The following is an 18460-nucleotide window of genomic DNA, read 5'->3' on the forward strand; positions in this document are numbered from 1 at the left end:
TAACGGGGATAGGGAGAAAGAGGAGGGGGAGACAGAGAGCGACAGGGAGAGAGAGAATGAGGGAGGAGTAAGAGAGTGGGACAGGTAGCTGGAGAGGGAGGGATCGGGAGAGAGAGAGTGACAAACTGCATGTTCTTCCTGCAATGGTGTAGTTCCCCACCCCTAGGTGCTCTGGTTTCCTCCAACATTTCACTGAAGTGCAGATTGCTGCGAACTGCTCCCCACCCACCCCAGTGTGTGAGTGAGGGATAGAATCTGGGGGTGGAGCTGGTTGGAAACTGGGAATAAAATGGAGCAACATTGGGAAAATCTGAAGCAAATTAGGGTGGGTAAATCCCCGGGGCTAGACGACATCTTCCCTCCTACCACATCGGAGACAAGTGCAGACATTGCCGGGGCCCTAGCAGAGAGATTTAAATCATCCTCAGCGATGGGAGAGGTATTGAAGGACTGGAGGATGCCAATGTTATTCCGCTGTTTAAGAAAGGCTCTAACAATAAACCAGGAAATTATAGGCCAGTGAGCCTGACGTCAGTAGTGGGAAAGTTATCCTGAGGGACTGGATATACAAGTATTTGGATAGGTGGTGTAGTGGCATCAGCACTGGTCTTCAAGGCAGGTGGTCCTGAGTTGAAACCCAACTGGATCCCAACCTGGGCAGTAGCAGTATCTGCGCGGAAGAAGGGCCGGGCAATCTACTTGCATATCGTGCCATGAGGTCACGAAGGGTCGGTCTCGACCTAATGACTTCACAACAACAAGACTCTGGTGCTCCTCCCACTTCCCTTCCTTCCATGGCCTTCTGGCCTCTCCTTTCGGATTCTCCCTTCTCCAGCCCTGTACCTCTTTCACCAATCCCAACACCCCCCCTCCAATCTCCTGGTTTCACCTATCATTTACCACCTTGTACTTCTTCCTCCCCTCCCTGACCTTCTCATCTTCAGCCCCAAACATCAGCTGTCTTCTCTCTTCTGTAGATGCTGCCTGGCCTGCTGAGTTCCTCCCGAGTGTCTGCTGTTTGTACTTCCAACATCTGCAGATTTTGTTTGTAAATGGACTGATTAGTGGTAGTCAGCACGGCTTTGTGTGTGGTGGGTCATGTCTAACCAATCTTGTAGAGTATTTCGAGGAAGACAATAGCAGAGGAAGTAAGGGATGTGGAATTGGGAGGGAAACATCACCCTTAAGGCCCACTGCACTGCTGAATGGTGAGGAGTCTGTGATCTACAGCTGCACTCAAACTATGTTCTTCACAGGCGGTGGGTTCTAGATATAGAACTCGCCGAGTGGCCGGGTGTTTACGGTGTCTCCAGGTGCAGCTATAAGGACAACCCGATTCCTCGCCAATGTCACCCACAGGGGCGTTGCGGGAGATTGAAACATCGAGACGGCGGGTAGGGGATGCAGTTGCCCAAAGCCCCCCTGAACTCGAGCAATCTCCCTCGACGGAGAGCAAGTCTGTTGGTCCTCCAAGTCAGGGGGGCTTAGACAAGAGACACGCCAGATGGTAACATTGAAAGAGCGAGCTGTTAGCCTACCCCCTCACTATGGCAGGAACGATCTCTATCTCTCCCTTTCTAATGAGAGAGCGCCTGCCTGAGATGTCAAAGTGTTGGTGTGGACGGTAGTTTCTGATCATGAGTCTCTTGAGGGCTCTGCTATTGCTTGTGTGGGCAAGGGGAGGTTGATGCTTTTTGCTGGAGTGAGTGGGAGGAGGGAGGATGAGGGATGATGTTTTTGCTGCTGCTTGTGCGAGGGAGGGGTTTAGGGGTTCCTTTTCTGTCATTCGTTCTTCCGGAGTTTGCCCCCTCCGTTTCGTGGGTGTCTGTGGAAGAGGAAGAATTTCAGGTTGTGAACTCTCTCTGATATTGAATTGATCCGTTGAGTGTCTCCTGCCCTTCTACCATGGGAACAGCTAAACAATGTTTGTTCAGTCCCTTGTTTTTCCATTCTCCCTGTCTCTGCATCTAAGGGACCGATGTTTATTCTCTTTTTATATATAATCATGGCTTTTGCTGTTTTGTTCACAGCTGGTTTATACTCAGGTGTGTGTGTGTATGTTTTTTTCAAAACCCTTTCAAATTTGCAAGCTCAGCCTCTGGTTGTGCGTAATTAGTGAATAAGGAGGCAGGGAGGAGAGGCAGCGCTGGTTGGTATTGCAGAGATGAAGAAATGAAGCTGCCATCCTATCTGACTACCAAGGGTGAAATTTCACCCATCAAGGCCACATCGAATCATGGAACAATTCAATTCCTGAGCAGCTCTGCCAGGCAGAGTTCCTCGTCACCAGGAGCAAGCAAAAGACATCTCCCATCCTTAGCTGATTTGCCAAGGGAATAGGACATTCAGCATTACAAGAGGACATCAGCCTACAATGTTGTCCTAACCTTTGAACCTACTCCAACATTTAACTAGCCTTTCCCTCCTACTTAGCCCTCTGTTTCCACTTGCTCTCCAAGAGTCTCTTAAACGTCCCTAATGGGTCTGTCACTCCTGCTGCCCCCGCAGTGTGTTCCACGCTCCCAACACTGTGTTAAAAAAAACTTACCTCTGACAACCTCCACACGCTTTCTTCTAATCGTCTTAAAATTATGCTGCCTCGTATTAGCCATTTTTGCCCTGGAAAAAAGTCTCTGGCTGCCCACTCGATCTATGCCTCTTACCATCTGGTGCACTTCGATCAAGTCAGCTCTCATCCCCTGCCCTAAAATGCCCCAGCTCACTCAACCTTCCCTCGTAAGACATGCTCTCTAGTCCAGCAGCATCCTGATAAATCTGCATGTAGAAAGGATGCCCCACGATGCCAGGCCACTCCAAAATGTTTTGTAGGCAGTAAAATGGGTGGGGGAGAGAGTACCCACAATGCCTCGCTGCATCACACAGCATATCCATAAATATTCTCACCAAAACAGGCCTGGAATTGGGGTAGTTACCGTAATAAGTCATCCAATAGAGTAACGTCCTTTATGGGAGAGCATTTTTTTTGTGGAGAGGGTTTTGTATGAGCAAGTTGGATGAACTGGAATTGTTTTCTCTGAGTTTGAGGCCGCGGGAAGACCTGGTTATAAGAGGCATTTATAAGACTGAATACCTTCACTGTACTTTTCCTGGAGGCCACCTATTTTAATTCTACTTCCCATTCCAGCATCAGTTTATAGCCTCTTCGACTACCACAAGACCACACTTAGGTTAGAGGCAGCAGCACCTCATACTCCATCTGGGTAGCCCCCAACCTAACAGCATGAATATTAATTTCTGCAACCCAGTTATTCCCACCTTTCTCCATTCTGACTCCCCCTTACCCTTCTCAATCGCCCATATTCTCACTATGATCCCCCTCCCCTTCCCTTGCTCCCATGGTGCACGCTGTTCTATCAGATTCCTTCTTCTTTAGGCCTTTACCTGTCACACCTATCACCTCCCAGCTTCTTACTTCATCCCCTTGCCCACTCACCTAGCTTCAACTATCACCTGCCATCTTGTACCCCTCCTTATCTTGTCTTCCCCTTTCCTTTCCAGTCCTAATGAAGGGTCTCAGCCCAAAATGTCGACTGTTTATTCTGTTACTACTATGTTACTGTCACTGGTTTGTCTGTGAGTGAGAGGGATCAATGATTGATATTCTCACTTTTTTTGCGAGAGTTGGTTGGGGATTGTTATTGTCCCTTTTTTTCCTGCAGGGAGGAAGGATTTTGATGTCTAAGTTTTGCTTATTTTTGGTGTGGAGGGAAAGTTGATGTCTTTTCTTTCAAGATATCCCATGGTCTTTCTGTATTTCACGGCCATCTGGAGAAGACAGATATCAGAGTTGTACTGTACCTGCATACTTTGACTGTAAAATGAACCCTTGTTCTGTAGATGCTGCCGGCTCTGCCGAGTTCCTCCATCACTTTGTGTCTGTGTTGCTCTGCATTTCCAGCATCTGCTGAATCAGTTGTGGTTCTGCTAAGCAGACAGTCTTTTTGCCTCCAGGGTAGAAATGTCAAGTACAAGAGGACATACAGATGATAGGGGGAAAAGTTTGGAGGAGATGACAGGGCAAGTTTTCTTTTTTAAGAACAGTGTAAAATAACCTGGAAAGTGTGTAGAAGCATATACAATAGTAGCATTTAAGAAGCCGTTATGTAGACACCAATAGAAGGGTATGCATCACATGCAGGTAAGAGAGATCAAGTTTAATTTGGCATCATGTGCAGTGCAGACTTTGCAGGGCGAAGGAATACTGCTTTATCTGTACTGTATCCGAAATCCAAACTGGGGATGAGTTCTCGCACCAGCTGGTCACTCAGTGCTGCTGGGGGAGGCCTGTGGCTCAGGTGATGGCACCTCTATAGGGTAGGTGCATCAGGAAGTATAACATAACTGTTGACAGGCAATGTACAGCAAATCCTTTTATTTACTGAGTTTTTTCATTTAAAATCTCTCAGTTTTATACTACCTTAACATTTCACTACCGCTAGGCAGCGCTGTGCCCAATTACAGACACAAACTCCATTGTACACACATTTATTATACCAGACAGTCCCGTTTGCCTGCATCGCCAATAGGCTCTCCCTCCCCTCCCCCCCACCCACCCTCGCTCCGTCCCACCCAGAGTTAAAAACAGATGCAAGTCAGCATTAGAAATTGAGAAGACTGAACTGGGGTCAAGGTGGGAGTGTGGTCTTCAGGGTCTCACTCTGTAAAGCCGGGTCGGTGACATAGTCTGTTCACACCCGATGGAAGAGCTATGGTGAAGTGTCAGTTGTAATTATAGGACTCAGTTTTAGGACGGTGGTCAGATTTGGCTTTTAAATGCCTTTCTCTGTGTGTGTGTGTGGAATTGGCCGCAGCCCAGTGGTACTGCTCAGGTAGATGGGAGCCTGGGCGACTGTCTTAGATTGCGTTCAGCTCATTATCCTGGTGTTATATTCCAGCTGGGGGTAATCCTGTCCCTCTTGTGACAAGGTGTCTTTCAAAGGCCAAATATCCCAGCGACCCTTGGCTCAATCAGTGACGTATCACAAATGCTCCAAAGCAGATCCTGGGGTCAATTAAGTGGTAGCACTACCTTTCCAATTTTTGAAAACACAATTCACGGAGACATTCTCTGTTGCTGTGAGCATTTCCTACACATTACACAAAGATAGGCTTTTCTTTTAAAAATAAATTGTGTCCCACACAAAACTGAACGAATGACACCTGACAACAGACAGTTTGAACGTAAATGTACACTTCATTTTGTGCTAAACACTGACTCAATCACAGAGAGCAGCTCAGTGGGTTTGGTGTCTTGGAATGACGGTGCAGGGGGGACGGACATAGAGGACCTTTGTTCAGGAGGTGGGGAAAGAAGAAACAAACACAGATCCAGGAGCAAATTGCCGTGTCAAATCTAGCAAGTGCTTCAACAGTAGGCAGAGTTAGTTGGAGGTTTATTACAGACTGAGTGCACCAACTTCTGTTTGGGCAGTGGGGAGAGATGGCTGGGGGAGGAGGCACAGGGAAAGTTGGGGTGCATGGGGGGGAACAACTCCCTCCCACCGATAAGGAAGACACCCATTACAGTCACGCCGGAGGAGGACTGGTCACTTCCACAGGAGGGGGGAGGGGGAGCGGAAAGGCGTAGGGACATGAAGGCCGCAGGAGACTGTGGGATGGGACAACCTGTGCTTTCGGGGACCACACACGCGACACCCGGCGGTGAACAATAAGGGCACACAAAGCAGCTAAGAACAGGGAACTGCACTGGTACAATCCACACGCCCGAGCAGCCTTTTGGAAATTGCCCAAGAAAGCACAAATTTTGTGATGTTCGAGGGGCCAGGTTTCTGCTACGGGATCTAGCCCTGCGTTCCTTGCAGCTCTCTCTCTCTCTCACACGCACGCGGGAGACGGCGGCTGCTGCCAGGTCACAGCGTTCTCTCTCTCGCCGTGTCTTCCGTGTGACTCCCAATAACTCTAGAAAAGATATGTACAGTATCTGTATACAACCTGTGCAGAATTTGAGAATTTTTAAAAGACTATAACCACAGGATAAGGAGCCAAACCATTGCGCTAAACACTTTGACTCTCTCTGCTTCCATTCGCCCACTTCCAAATATCCTTTGAAAGGCTAAAAGGTTCTGCCAAGTCCTATGATTAGAAAGGACACTTCACGTGGGTACTGACTGAGGAGGGAGCCCAGAAAGTAGTGCTTTGCCTCTATCAGTCTTGTTTTACTTGCCTACTGTGCTCTCCTCCCCTACGGGACTGCTATCGATGGGAAGCATTCCTGGTTAGCACACCAAGGAGGCCGGTTAGTGCGGTCGCAGATCAGAAGACCATAGCTGTCGGAAGCAAGGTTGGTTTTATGCCACAACCCAGCCATAGAACCCTCCCTCCAGCACCACCACACGGCGCGGTGATTGGAAGGAAAGGAAATCAGAAGGAATGGTGAACTTATTTAACCAAAAACAGCCCCATCTCTACCCTCCCACCATGCCCCACCCCTTCTACCCCTCCCTCCCTAAACTCCCCTAAACTGGACATTAAAAAGGCTGCATCATACAATTAATAACCTGCACGCTGATGATTGGAAAACATCACTCGAGTTTTGTAAAGCAAAATTTTCTGTAAAAATTAAGAAACACACGCAGACGAATCAAAAAAAAAAGCTTGCTGGAAGGCCATGGCAGGAGACTGTACAAAGTTCAAAGCGCTGTGAATAGCCAAAGCGAGTGCACTGTGGTGCTTGACCCCCCGCTGCGCCCCGGGGCCTGTCGAGACCCCCCCGGCTCGCTCGGGAGGCAAGCAGCCTAACAGTTACTGCGACAAAGAACAGAAGAACCAGACTAAAACTAAGAGAGGATCTCCTCCTGCCTACGAAACCGCACCACCCCCCATCTCCCTGTCCAAGTCCTATGATTACCAACCGGAAACAAACCCATCCCAAACTGGCAGGGGGCAAATCTGAATCCCTTCCACCCTGATCTTGACTACTTGAGTACTGGCTACTCAAGAAAAAACCTCGGCGCCTCTACAGCCACATCTATTAGCGAGCGGAGACATGCAAACTGACAGTGCGTTCTCACGACCGGCCATTTTTAAGACCCCTCTCCACTTGCCACCAAACTTGAGCTCAAGTACTAAGTCCCAACAACAAAGCAGTCAGTGCGCTAACCACCCCCCCCTCCCCCGATCTGCTCCGCCAGTGAAGGGGTACAGATGTTGCCATCTTGTGACGGGCTCACACGGGAAGCTCTGGATTTTCCGAGCCGTGAGCTGCAGGGGGTGCCGGCTTTAGGGGGAGGTGCCAGCGTCAGGTTCAGCTAAACCTGAGCAGGTTGGTGAGACCAGACTCAGAGTTAGAGACGGTCTGTGTAAGTGCTGGTTGAGTAGACCCCACTGGGAATTTGGGGTTGGGGGGGGGGGTGGTTCTGCTGTTTCTGGAAGCTCGATGTGGTTTTGGAATGGGGTGGGGGGGTATGTGGATGGGGTGGTGGTGAAGAGAGGCCAGCAGATTTCCACAGCCTGCCTCAGGGCACGCTGCAAACCAAAAGGAGAAAAACGGCTCCCTGGCTTCAGGATTCCCAGCAGAGCTGCCGGACCGTCCCAGTGAGGTGGAGGCCTCGGGCTGCCAACCTGAAAACCTTTGGGGTGAGTGACGGCACAGGAAGGTCAGGCAGGCCTGTGCGGCTTCCCAGCCGCGGCATGCCCTCTTCACCGGAAGCCAGGTTGACTCGGCGGTAGCTGTCCGCCTGGCTCCGTACCACGGGGCCCGCTGGCACAGGATGGGGGCCGCTTCCCACCCAAGGATCCAAAGCCAATGATAATCACAGAAGTGAGCACAGGAAAGACCACCCCCCCACCCACTGAACCTCCATCATCCCGTCCCAGAAATCAGGAATCTGCCAGTGCTGTGGAACGTCACTCCCAGGGAAAGGGGTGGTGGGGGGGGGGGGGGGGATAATTCACCCACAGAGCAGGACAAAGGGAGAGTCAATGAAGGATTTATATGTATGAGGGGGAGACTGTGTGGGTGTGGTGTGTGTGTGAGAGAGAGAGAGTAATAACGTAGGCATGTGCACAATCAGGGGAAGTGGGCCAGCCTGTTTTATACATTCCAGATTAGATACTGCGGTTTGTCTGCTGAAGAAGAAGCTGAAATGCCCCGTAAAGCCAGGCACTCACTTTGTTAAAAGGAGTAAAAAATAAAATTAAAAACAGAACATCTAACACTAGCCAAAAAGGATGAGTAAAAGCCCCACAGCCACCTGGCGCTCCACTGGAATGAAACTATGTCGGAGACGGGCTAGGGACGCACGCGTACAGTCACACTTTCATCGGTAGCCATAGTAGTTGTTGTAGTTGTTGTAGTAGCGGTTTCGATCATCGTAGTAGCGGCTTCGATCGTCGTAGTAGCGGTTCCACTGGAGACAGGGCAAACAAGGCAGACATTAGTTTGGGCTTGGTGTATCGCGCCCCCCCCCCCCCCCACCCGTTACTTTAGCCCGACGTTCACCATGCACATGCCTGGGGACACTGGGTTTTCTCAGCTTAAAGATGCATCCCAAGTCTTTGCAACCCCCCCCCCCACCCCATTTCCCTACACACAAATTCAGCACCAGACAGGGGAAGCGGTGACCCTCTCCAGCCAAGTGGTGTCACAACGCTCTCCTGTGGCCAAAGTTTGCTAGAACAAAGTTCAAAGTAAATTTATTATCGAAGTACACATACGTTACCATATACCACCCTGAGATTCATTTTCTCACGGGCATTCACAGAACAAAAATACAACGGAACAAATGAAAACTAGAAAGACTGTCAATCAATGTGCAAAAGACAAACTCTGCAAATGTTTAAAAAAAAATGAGCAGGAGATGCATTGAGTACAGGAGGCCTGAGTTAGAAGGACTGGGTAGATAAGACTGGGACCTTGCTCCCCTGAAACACGAGGCTGAGCAGTAATCTTATCAAAGTTTATAAAACCAGGAGAGGCCCAGATAAGGTAGATAGACACAGTCATTTTCCAGTGGTAAAGGAATCTAAGATTAAAGAGCATTACAGGTGGCCCCCATTTTCGAACGTTCACTTTACGACAGCTCGCTGTTACAAAACACCTACACTAGTACCCATTTTTGCTAACCAAAGAGGATTTTCACTTTTACGAGAAAAAGACGACCACTTTATACATGTGCTTACCCCGAGAAAGACGACCACGACCGTGAAGCCTTGTGTGGGCAGTTGTGTGCGCATACGTGTACGTGCCAATTTTTTCCCTCCAAATCGATTTTGGCTTGCTGTCTTCCTGATTTTGGTAAGTGAAACTACACCATACATACAATATTTCTATTTTATATAACACTGTATATTTATCATATCTTTCCTGCTTTTACTACATGTTAGTGTTTTGGTATGATTTGGTAGGTTATTTTTTTGGGTCTGGGAACGCTCAAAAATTTTTCCCATATAACTGAATGGTAATTGTCTCTTCACTTTACGACATTTCGGCTTACAAACAGTTCCACAGGAACGCTCTACCTTCGGGTAGCGGGGGAAATCTGTATTTACATTAAAGAGCATAATGTTAACATTATTTTTATCATTTACTTATCAATTATTGTTAGTTTCTGTTTTTGTATTTGCAGAGTTTGTCTTTTGTACATTGTTTTTCAGTCTTTGTGTGTAGTTTTTCATTGATTCTATTTTATTTTGTTTTACTGTGAATGCCTACAAGAAAATTAATCTCCGGTATTTGGTGACGTACATGTACTTGGGACTTTAAGGTGAGAGGGGAAAAGTTTATAGGGGGCCCAGCCCAAGGGGTAGGTTTCTCACACACAATTTATGGAACGACCTGCCCAGTTGAAGCAGTAGAGCTGGGTACAATTATGATGTTTAAAAAGACAGGTGCACGGATAGAGAGGGAGGTCGGTCAAATGCAGGCTAATGGGACTAGAATCTTGGTCAGCAAGGACAAGTCATTTCCGTCCCACGCAGCCCTATGGTGCAGCGTGAACCTCAATGAACAGAAATGGGAACCTACCTCACGAGTGTATTCGCGATAATAGTCCCGATATCTGGGGTAGTCGTAGGCCTGCGTGTAACCCCGGTCATACTGCTGCCTGTAGCGGTCGTAGGCTTTGTGGTAATCCTGCGACAACAAGAAACATTCAGTGAGTCAGTTCAGCACTGGCCGCCTGCTGTGACGTGGGTGGGGAAATTGCTAACCAAAGGGTGGGAGCCTGCACAATGGAACTTGCAATTCATCTCACTGGACTTCAAGGTGACACCAAAGAAATTACTGGGCCACAGGTTACACTTACACCAGACTCTCAGGTTGCTTGTCTTCTGGCCCCAATATCTAAGAAAGGATGTGCTGGCATTGGGGAGCATCTATGTTGTTCACAAAAATGATCCCAGGAATGAAATGGATAACACAAGGAGAGTTTGATGACTGTGGACCCGTGCTCGCTGGAGTTTAGAAGAATAGGGTGGGGTGTGGAATCTCACTGAAACCTATTGAGTATTGAAAGGCCTAGACAGAATGGATGTGGGAAGGATATTTTCAATACCGGAGTCTAGGACCAGAGAGCACAGCCTCAGAATAGGACGCCACTTTAGAACTGAGACGAGGAGGAATTTCTTTAGCCAAAGAGTACAGAATTCATTGGAGACCAAGTTTTTGGGTATATTTAAAGAGGAGGCTGATAAGATTCCTGATTAGTACGGGTGTCAAAGGTTACCAGCAGACATGAAAAGGGGGTTGAGAAGTAATAAATCTGCTGTGATGAAATGGCAGAGCAGATTTGATGGGATGAATGGCCCAATTCTGCCCCTGGTTCTTTTGGCCTTGTGCACACTGTGGAGCTAACAGTTGAAGGGAGTTACTATACAGACCAAATAAGATGTAACAGAATGGCGGAATGAGCTTGAGGGGATTTCGATTTGCCTCTTACCTCCCTGTATGCCGGGTTGTTGCCATAGGCTTGACCCCAGCCTTGACCATATGGCGACCGATCGTAGTTCCTGTTGTCCCATCTGGCCATGCGGTTGCCACCTGCAGCGAAACAGAGGTTAGGGTAGGGTAGGTACTACACCAACATGCTAAACAAACTGAGTAAGAACAAAGGCTTAAGTCCTCACAATTGCACAAAAATAGTGGGGGGTGGGGAGAGAATAGAGAGCTACATTTACCCTGGAAGATGCTGAACCCTAGGATGTTGATGCTGTGGACATGGAGGCAAGAGAGGGGCATTAAATCACAATTCTGAATGTGTACTTTATAGAGAAACAAACCAAAAAGTCTTTAAGAACTCACTGGGTCAGACATCCGTGGTGGGAAATGGACAGTAGACATTTCAGGAAACCACCCTCTCACCACAACGCTGCCTGACACCGAGTTTGCTCCACATTCCAGCCACTGGGTCTCCATTTCCTTTGTGCTTTGGAATGCCAGGAGACTCACTGCATACCCACATCTGCTCCAGCCGCCCAGACTGAGTTTCTGGTTTCAGCAATGCCAAGGCAGATGGTCCCACCATGTAGTGCAGGCCAACACCTACCTAACCCTTCCCTTCTGCATTGCCCTCCATTTTTTATCATCCATGTGCCTATCTAATGCGAGGTTCCTTAAATGCTCCTAACGTGTCTACCCTACCACCACCTTTGGCAGGGCATTCCACACATCCACCGCTCTCTGTGAAAAAAAAATTACTTCTGACATCCCCTATACTTTCTTCTAATCACCTTAAAATTATGCCCTCTCATATTAGCTATTTCACCCCTAGGAAAAAGGTCCTGCCTGCCCACTCAATCTATTCCTCTTCTTATCTTATACACCTCTAGGAAGTCCTGCTCAACCATGCCACACAAGACATCTTCTCTAAATCCAGGCAGCATCCTGCTAAATCCTCCTACAAGGATGTGACCAGAACGAACACAATACACCAAGTATGGTCTAACATAGTTAGGCACCTTGTCTGATCCGGTTATTGCCCGGCACTTAAAGATTAGCATGCACACCAAAACACAGTGAAATGCGTCGTTGGCCTCGATGACCAACACCGTAAGCTGGGGGCAACCCGCAAGTATTGTCACACTCCCAGGGCCAACATGCCCACAACTTACTTACACCTAACCCACGTGTCTTTGGAATGCAGGAGGAAATCAGAGCACCCAGAGAATGGACAAACTCCTCACAGACGGTGGCGGGAATTGAACTCCGATCTTCAGATCGATTGTTGACACTTTGGTAAAGAGTCATGCTACCTGCTCACCACACTTGTCATTTCTCAGGACATGTTGTCCAGGTGTTGAAGCATTCAGGCAGGGGTTGAAGGGGTGAGACCAGCAAACAGCCCCTTCTTCTGACCTTAGGAGGCTGCAGAAGGTGGCCTGGTCGAGGACAACGCCTCGAGGAACCCCTGACAGCCACACTCTCTTTAGTGAGACAAGAAGACTCCAACCCATGGAGAGTTTTGGCCCAGGACAGTTTCTCGCCCCCGATCCTGGATTTGCAGATCAGGACACTGATTTTTGCCCAGAAGTGCAGTTGGGCTTCCCGAATCTCACCGTAGTTCCTGTCGCGGTCATTGCGGTTACGGTAATTACGCCGATCTTGCCGCTTCTCCTGCTGTGGCCGGGCTTTCTTCGCCTCCTCCTTGTATTTGCTCATCAGCTTGCTGGCTTGCTCCTTCTCGAGCTCCACATAAGTAACCTTGTCCAGGAAGTCACTTGTCTCCGGAAATGTAAAGTTCACTGGAAGCAGCACACAAAACCCAGCAAGTCAGAATCAGGATCAGGTTTATTAAGTTTGTTGCTTTGTGGCAGCATTATAGTGTGAGATAAACCATAGGATATCATAAAAAATCTGAAGGGCCATTGTTGGCCTGCTCTTTCATGGGACAGGGCACTTGTTCAGGGGCCAAGGGTGTTATGTTAGTAGGAGACCGGAGGGCGAGACAGACTGTCGGGGTTATAAAATTAGGTAGTGATGTACGGGCTGTAGACGCCAGAGGTAGGGTTGGATCAGGGATGTTACGGGTAAGGGGATTACAGGGAGAGCGATGAACATATGGGTCACTGAGATGGTGGGCGGGCGGGTAGAGAGGGGTCTCTGAGTTGGGGAGGGGCATTAGGCATGGACCCTTGAGTTGACACACTACTCTACCAGTGGATCTCCACTCTCCACTCCTCATCCTTAACCCAAGGGCCTCCCCCTCCGAACAGAGTGAACCTCAACAGTTCTTCTGACCAACCATCCACACCCTGCAGTGACTCCCACAACCAGCCCACTCCCCACACTTCTTCATTCAGCCCAGGAAGACCTGGCTCCAGGCAGCTTAGACTATAAGACACTGGAGCAGAATTAGGCCATTCAGCCCATCGAGTCTGCTCTGCATTCCAGCATGGTTGATTGCTGATCCCGGATCCCACTCAACCCCATACATCTGCCTTCTCGCCAAATCCCTTGAATTCCTGACCAATCAGGAAGCAATCAACATTGGCACACGGACTTGGCACACTAGCTGCATCTCCTGGGTACAGCGGAGACAGGAAGGAGCAGCACAGCCCAGCGAACCACAACAAACGCACCCCAACTGTCCCCCTCACCTTTCATCTCATGCAGCACGAAGTCCGGCAAGTCCTCAGTCTCCTCCGTCAGCCGCAATTTCATTCTGACCTTCCAGTCCTCGTCGCTCGGGCAGATCACCACCGCCTGGCGGGAGAAGCCTTTGAACGGGATCATCTTCCGCCGCTGGGCCGAGCTGTACACGTTGCTCTGAAGGAGAGGAGGACACAGGAGCTGTTCACGAATGTTACCTCTTACCCTCTGCACTTGCCCCTTCTCCGGATGCTACCCAGAGCCATTGCCACTTTGTGATCCACTCCAAGTGAAAGGAAACTTCACTCAAGAGTTTCCTGAGGGAAGGGGTGGAGACAGCAGCTCTGCTCAAGGGAGACCACAAAGGGGAACGGCTGATTCAGAGCGTCTGTGAAGCTTCAGCTGGAGATGATTGGGCAACTTCTGTCAATTTGGTCTCCAACTTCCACACAGCATACATTCAGCCCACTGAACTGGCGCAGGGAATTCCCAGCAACCCACCAATTTCCCCTAAAACCCATATTCCCAAAATCCACTTCAGCAACAGCTTGCTGTTTTCTACAGCCTACCCAAGAGATAACTTAATAGCCAATTTAACTACCAACTGATTATTTCTAGGACCGCCAGGAGCCAAGCACAGAACTGGAAAAAGCTACAGCTGGTCGTAGACCCGGCCAGCTCAATTACGGGCAGTTAGCTTCCCCACCATTGAGGACATGTCCAAAAGGCGACGTCCATGATCAAAGACCCCCACCACCCAGGACAAGCCCTCAACCCATTACTAGCACCAGGGAGGAGGTAAGGGGCCTGAAGACCCACAAACATCATCTCACCATTCTGCTCTTTTTCAGTACCGTTTATTTACATCTCTGCGTGCGTGCTATAACATAGAGTGTGTTTTATGCACTTTGCTGTCCTGCTGCCGCTAAACAGCAAATTTCGCATGATGGTGATAGTAATCCTGATTTTTATTCTGGATGTAGGAGGAAACAGAGCATCCAAGGGGCAACCACACAGCCACAGGGAGAATATGCGAAGGTCAGACTTGAACCCTGCTTGCCGGAGCTGCAAGCAAGTGGCTCTATTAGCTTGCTAATGTACTGTGTCTGGAGATTTGCATTACTAGCTATTCCAATAAATTATTTTACTCTTATCAAGTGCTGGTCACACGTTGTGTTTACAGACTTTTTAAACAAGATTCCAGTAAAGCCTGCTCCCTGACTAACTGGCCCTTGCCGGGACAGGAGGACGAGGAGTACCTGATCGAGGATGTAGTTGCGCTTCTTGCAAGCAGCGACCTGGATCAGCTTGTTCAATGACTGGGTCGCCTGCTGGATGAGAGTGTTCCGAAGTGCCACGCTCATTTCGGGACCATCCTGCCCCTTGACCTATTAAAAAATCCAAAGAGCACCACCGTGAGGTACATAGAACATAGAATAGGCCCTTCACCACCTTTCAACCAACCCCAAGATCAATCTAGAGCTCCCCTCCTACATGGCCCTCCATTTTTCTTTCATCCATGCACCTAAGTAAGAGTCTCTTATATATTCCTAAGGTATTTGTCTCTACCACCACCCCTGGCAGGGTATTCCACACACCCACCATTCTGTAAAAATAAAACACACCAATGACAAGCCCTCCACGTAATGCCATTACCCCACCTCCTTTAACTTCCTCCCTTTGAAACATGCAGTAGCCACAACGTCGTAGTTCCATTGCTCACAGCCCTTGTCCCCAATACACTTTGCATTTCAACCCGCTGAACTGACTGCCTGTCCACTGCCCATCCTAAAATACGATCCAAACAACAACCTTGACACACGATGCCTGCCGGACCAAAGAGTTGACTCCATAAATTCTTATTCCTGAAGCACCCAGAGGAAACCTAAGTGGTCGCGATAGAAATATGTAAGCCCCACAGGTCACTGGAGCCCTGGGGTATCAGCACTAGCTATTAATGTCAGGCCAGTCCTTTTAGTAAGCTCAATAGACTCTGTAGAGAAGGCTATCTTGTGGAAGACAAGATACTAAACTGGGGATTAACTCTGCCCTTGACCTGAGGCATGAATTTTAGTCAGCAAACTTTCTTGAAATGCAGTAAGACTGTAAGATACAGAAGCAGAATTAAGCTATTCCGCCCATCGAGTCTGCTCCACCATTTTGTCATGGCTGATCCATTTTTCCTCTCAGCCCCAATCTCCTGCCTTCCCCCTTCATCCCCTCACTAATCAAGAACCTATCACCCTCTCCTTAAATATACATACAAACTTGGCCTCCATAGCCGCCTACGGCAATGAAATCCAGATTCACCACTCCCTGGCTAGAGAAATCCTGCATCTCCATTCTAATTGGACATCCTCCGGTCTTAAGACACCCCCACCATAGGAAACATCCACAACGCATCCATTCTACTGAGGCCGCCACCCCCCCCCCCCCCAAGCCCCATTCTCCTGAATTCATTTGAGCACAGGCCCAGATCCTACAAAATTAGAGTCTTGATTGGGGAGGAAAACTGAAACCTAGTATTTCTTACCCTCATTCTATCCAGCATGTTGAGGGTTCCCAGTATGTTGTATCTTTTGTCTGGGTTCTCAGCCACATGCTTCTTCACCCAGGTGGTCTTACCAACCCCTGGCATGCCAACCATCAGTAGAACCTGGAGGAGAAGAGAGCGGCATTTTAACGACCAGTATTCATCTCAACACGGGACGTGAACTCAATTCAGAGTCCTAAAGATCCTGCATTCAACACTGTTACATTCCCAATATCACAGTGACAAAAAGGGGGAAAAAAGTTTGCAAAAGTGGGCAGCACGGTAGCGCACTGTGGAGTTCGATTCCCACCGCTGCCCATAAGGAGTCTGTACGTTCTCCCCCTCACCATGTGGGGTTCCTCCGGGCGCTCCGGTTCTAAGTGGGCTGTCAGTGCTCACCCTTTAGTAGCAGAATTTATCCGGGAAGATTCTTGGAGCAGAAGAATAGCGAGGCTTTTACTTCTCAAAATACGGTCAAGCATCCAACACCAACTGGTGCCCACCTGCCAATGTCCTCGTCCAACGAGCACAGTTACCCATTTCACAGCATCGAGTTAAATACCAATGAATTACAATCTATTGTTTCATCAGGCATTGTAATCGGATGGGACACCTTTGGCAGAAGTGGCAGCTACTTTCTCAAAGATCAGGGGGACCAACCACAACCGCGATTCAACGAGCAGAACAAAGAGGCTGTTCATGCCTGGTCTCTGATTAAAGTAAGATTGTAGCTGGGGTGGGGGAAATAAAAAAGCAGATACTGGGAAGTAAATTAAAAGCAATGAGCTGGGAAATATCCATCAGGTCTGGCAGCATCTTTTGATTTCTATCGGAGTCAATAGACATCATTAACAGATTGAATAGCTGTGCGATGAGACTGCAAGCTCACCCCTGCCTTCTTGGAAAGGTGATGGAGACCTTTTAAAGCAGAGGATGAAGTACTGAAGGCTCAGGACCCTCAGAAAGAAAAAGGCATGGTCTTACCAGTCTTAAATGAAGGGGCCATTACTTTCAAACAGTGGTCTTGAAGTCCTAGATTCTCTTACAAAAGGAAGCATCCCCTTTCTATGTCCATCTTAAGTCAGGGCTGGGAACTAACACAAGAAACTACTGCTCTCTATGGGTTGGTACCGATAGAGTAATAGTTATTTTCAGTACTTGCCTCACACGCATCCCTGGTCTTGGGCCCAACTGCTCCACGAACTCTGTCCTCCAGGGCAACGTTCTGGATGATAGTGTAATCCTCTGGGACAGGGAAGAACGGTTCCTCCTTCTGACCGAAGTTACACTCCAACGCGCAGTTTTTAGTCAGGACGTGTGGGAACAACGCCTTGTCACCCAAAGACTCCTTGCTGACTGTGAAGGCAACCCCAAGACATGCACCGTTCAACGAAAAAGAGAGCTCCACATCCTCGCCGTCAAAGTTCTGTGAAGCCAAAGTAAGAATCCTGTTAGAACGGACTTGCCAGGAGCCCAGCTAGTTCTATTGCTCCCAATTAGACTGGTCATGTTACCTCCCACACACAGTCTTTCTGATCTCCCAGACATGAACAGTTTAACCAAAGCTCAGATTGAGGAGGAGAAGGGAAGGGCTGCAGGCTCAATACAAGCCTTGGTCAACATGGAAAACTGGCTCTCTCACTCAGAGATCAGAAGAGAGCTGGTATGGGGAAAGGCAACGTTGAGTTGTACTGCACAGAAAACTGAAACAGACACTTCAGTCCATCATATCCACGCTAAAGTCCAGTTAATTTTATTATCAAAGCCCATAGAAACAGCAGAATTAGGCCACTCAGCCCATCATGGCCACTCTGTCATTCCATCATGGCTGATTTATTATCCCTGTCAACCCCATTCTCCTGCCTTCTCCCTATAACCTTTGACACCCTCACTAATCAAGAACCTTTTAACTTCTGCTTTAAGAATACCCTATGACTTGGCCTCCACAGCTGTCTGTGGCAATGAATTCCACAGATTCACCACCCTCTGGCTAAAGAAATTCCTCCTCACCTCTGTTCCAAAGGGAGGTCCTTCAATTCTGAGGCCGTGCCCTCTGGTCATAGACTCCCTGATTTTAGGAACATCCCCTCCACACCCACTCTATCTAGGCCTTTCAATATTTGATAAGTTTCAAATGAAATCCCCCCTTCATTCATCCGAATTCCAGTGAGTACCACTGTTACCAGGTACTAAGTTGAGATTCACTTTCCTGCAGACATTTACAGGTATAAAACAAAACTGAATATGAAAGGCTATAAACAACCAATGTACAGAAGATGGCTGCAAATAAAAATAATATTCAGAACACAAGGTGTACAGTCCTTGAATGTGAGTCTGCAGCTTGTCCAGAGTAACGGGGA

The 18460-nt window shown here is 48.4% G+C and overlaps 1 protein-coding gene across 2 annotated transcripts in view; it reads right to left on the reverse strand.

Moving 5' to 3' along the window:
- Positions 1 to 4378: 4378 nt before the first annotated feature.
- LOC132383963 (heterogeneous nuclear ribonucleoprotein U-like protein 2) overlaps positions 4379 to 18460 on the reverse strand; it is a 47195-nt gene continuing 33113 nt past the window's right edge. Inside the window, exons 7-15 of one of the 2 annotated variants that reach the window (XM_059955183.1) lie at positions 17263 to 17526; positions 16101 to 16223; positions 14827 to 14955; positions 13576 to 13744; positions 12535 to 12720; positions 10920 to 11020; positions 10007 to 10114; positions 8291 to 8390; positions 4379 to 5940 (exon numbers count right to left, since the gene is read on the reverse strand). In XM_059955183.1, coding sequence (XP_059811166.1) covers positions 8301 to 8390; positions 10007 to 10114; positions 10920 to 11020; positions 12535 to 12720; positions 13576 to 13744; positions 14827 to 14955; positions 16101 to 16223; positions 17263 to 17526 — 1170 coding nt within the window. In that variant the 3' untranslated portion in view covers positions 4379 to 5940; positions 8291 to 8300. Of the gene's footprint in view, positions 8391 to 10006; positions 10115 to 10919; positions 11021 to 12534; positions 12721 to 13575; positions 13745 to 14826; positions 14956 to 16100; positions 16224 to 17262; positions 17527 to 18460 lie in introns of both variants that reach the window. The other variant, XM_059955182.1, reaches the window with a different exon arrangement.

This window comes from Hypanus sabinus, chromosome 31 (genome assembly GCF_030144855.1).
Source record: "Hypanus sabinus isolate sHypSab1 chromosome 31, sHypSab1.hap1, whole genome shotgun sequence".
NCBI classification, from domain to species: Eukaryota; Metazoa; Chordata; class Chondrichthyes; order Myliobatiformes; family Dasyatidae; genus Hypanus; species Hypanus sabinus.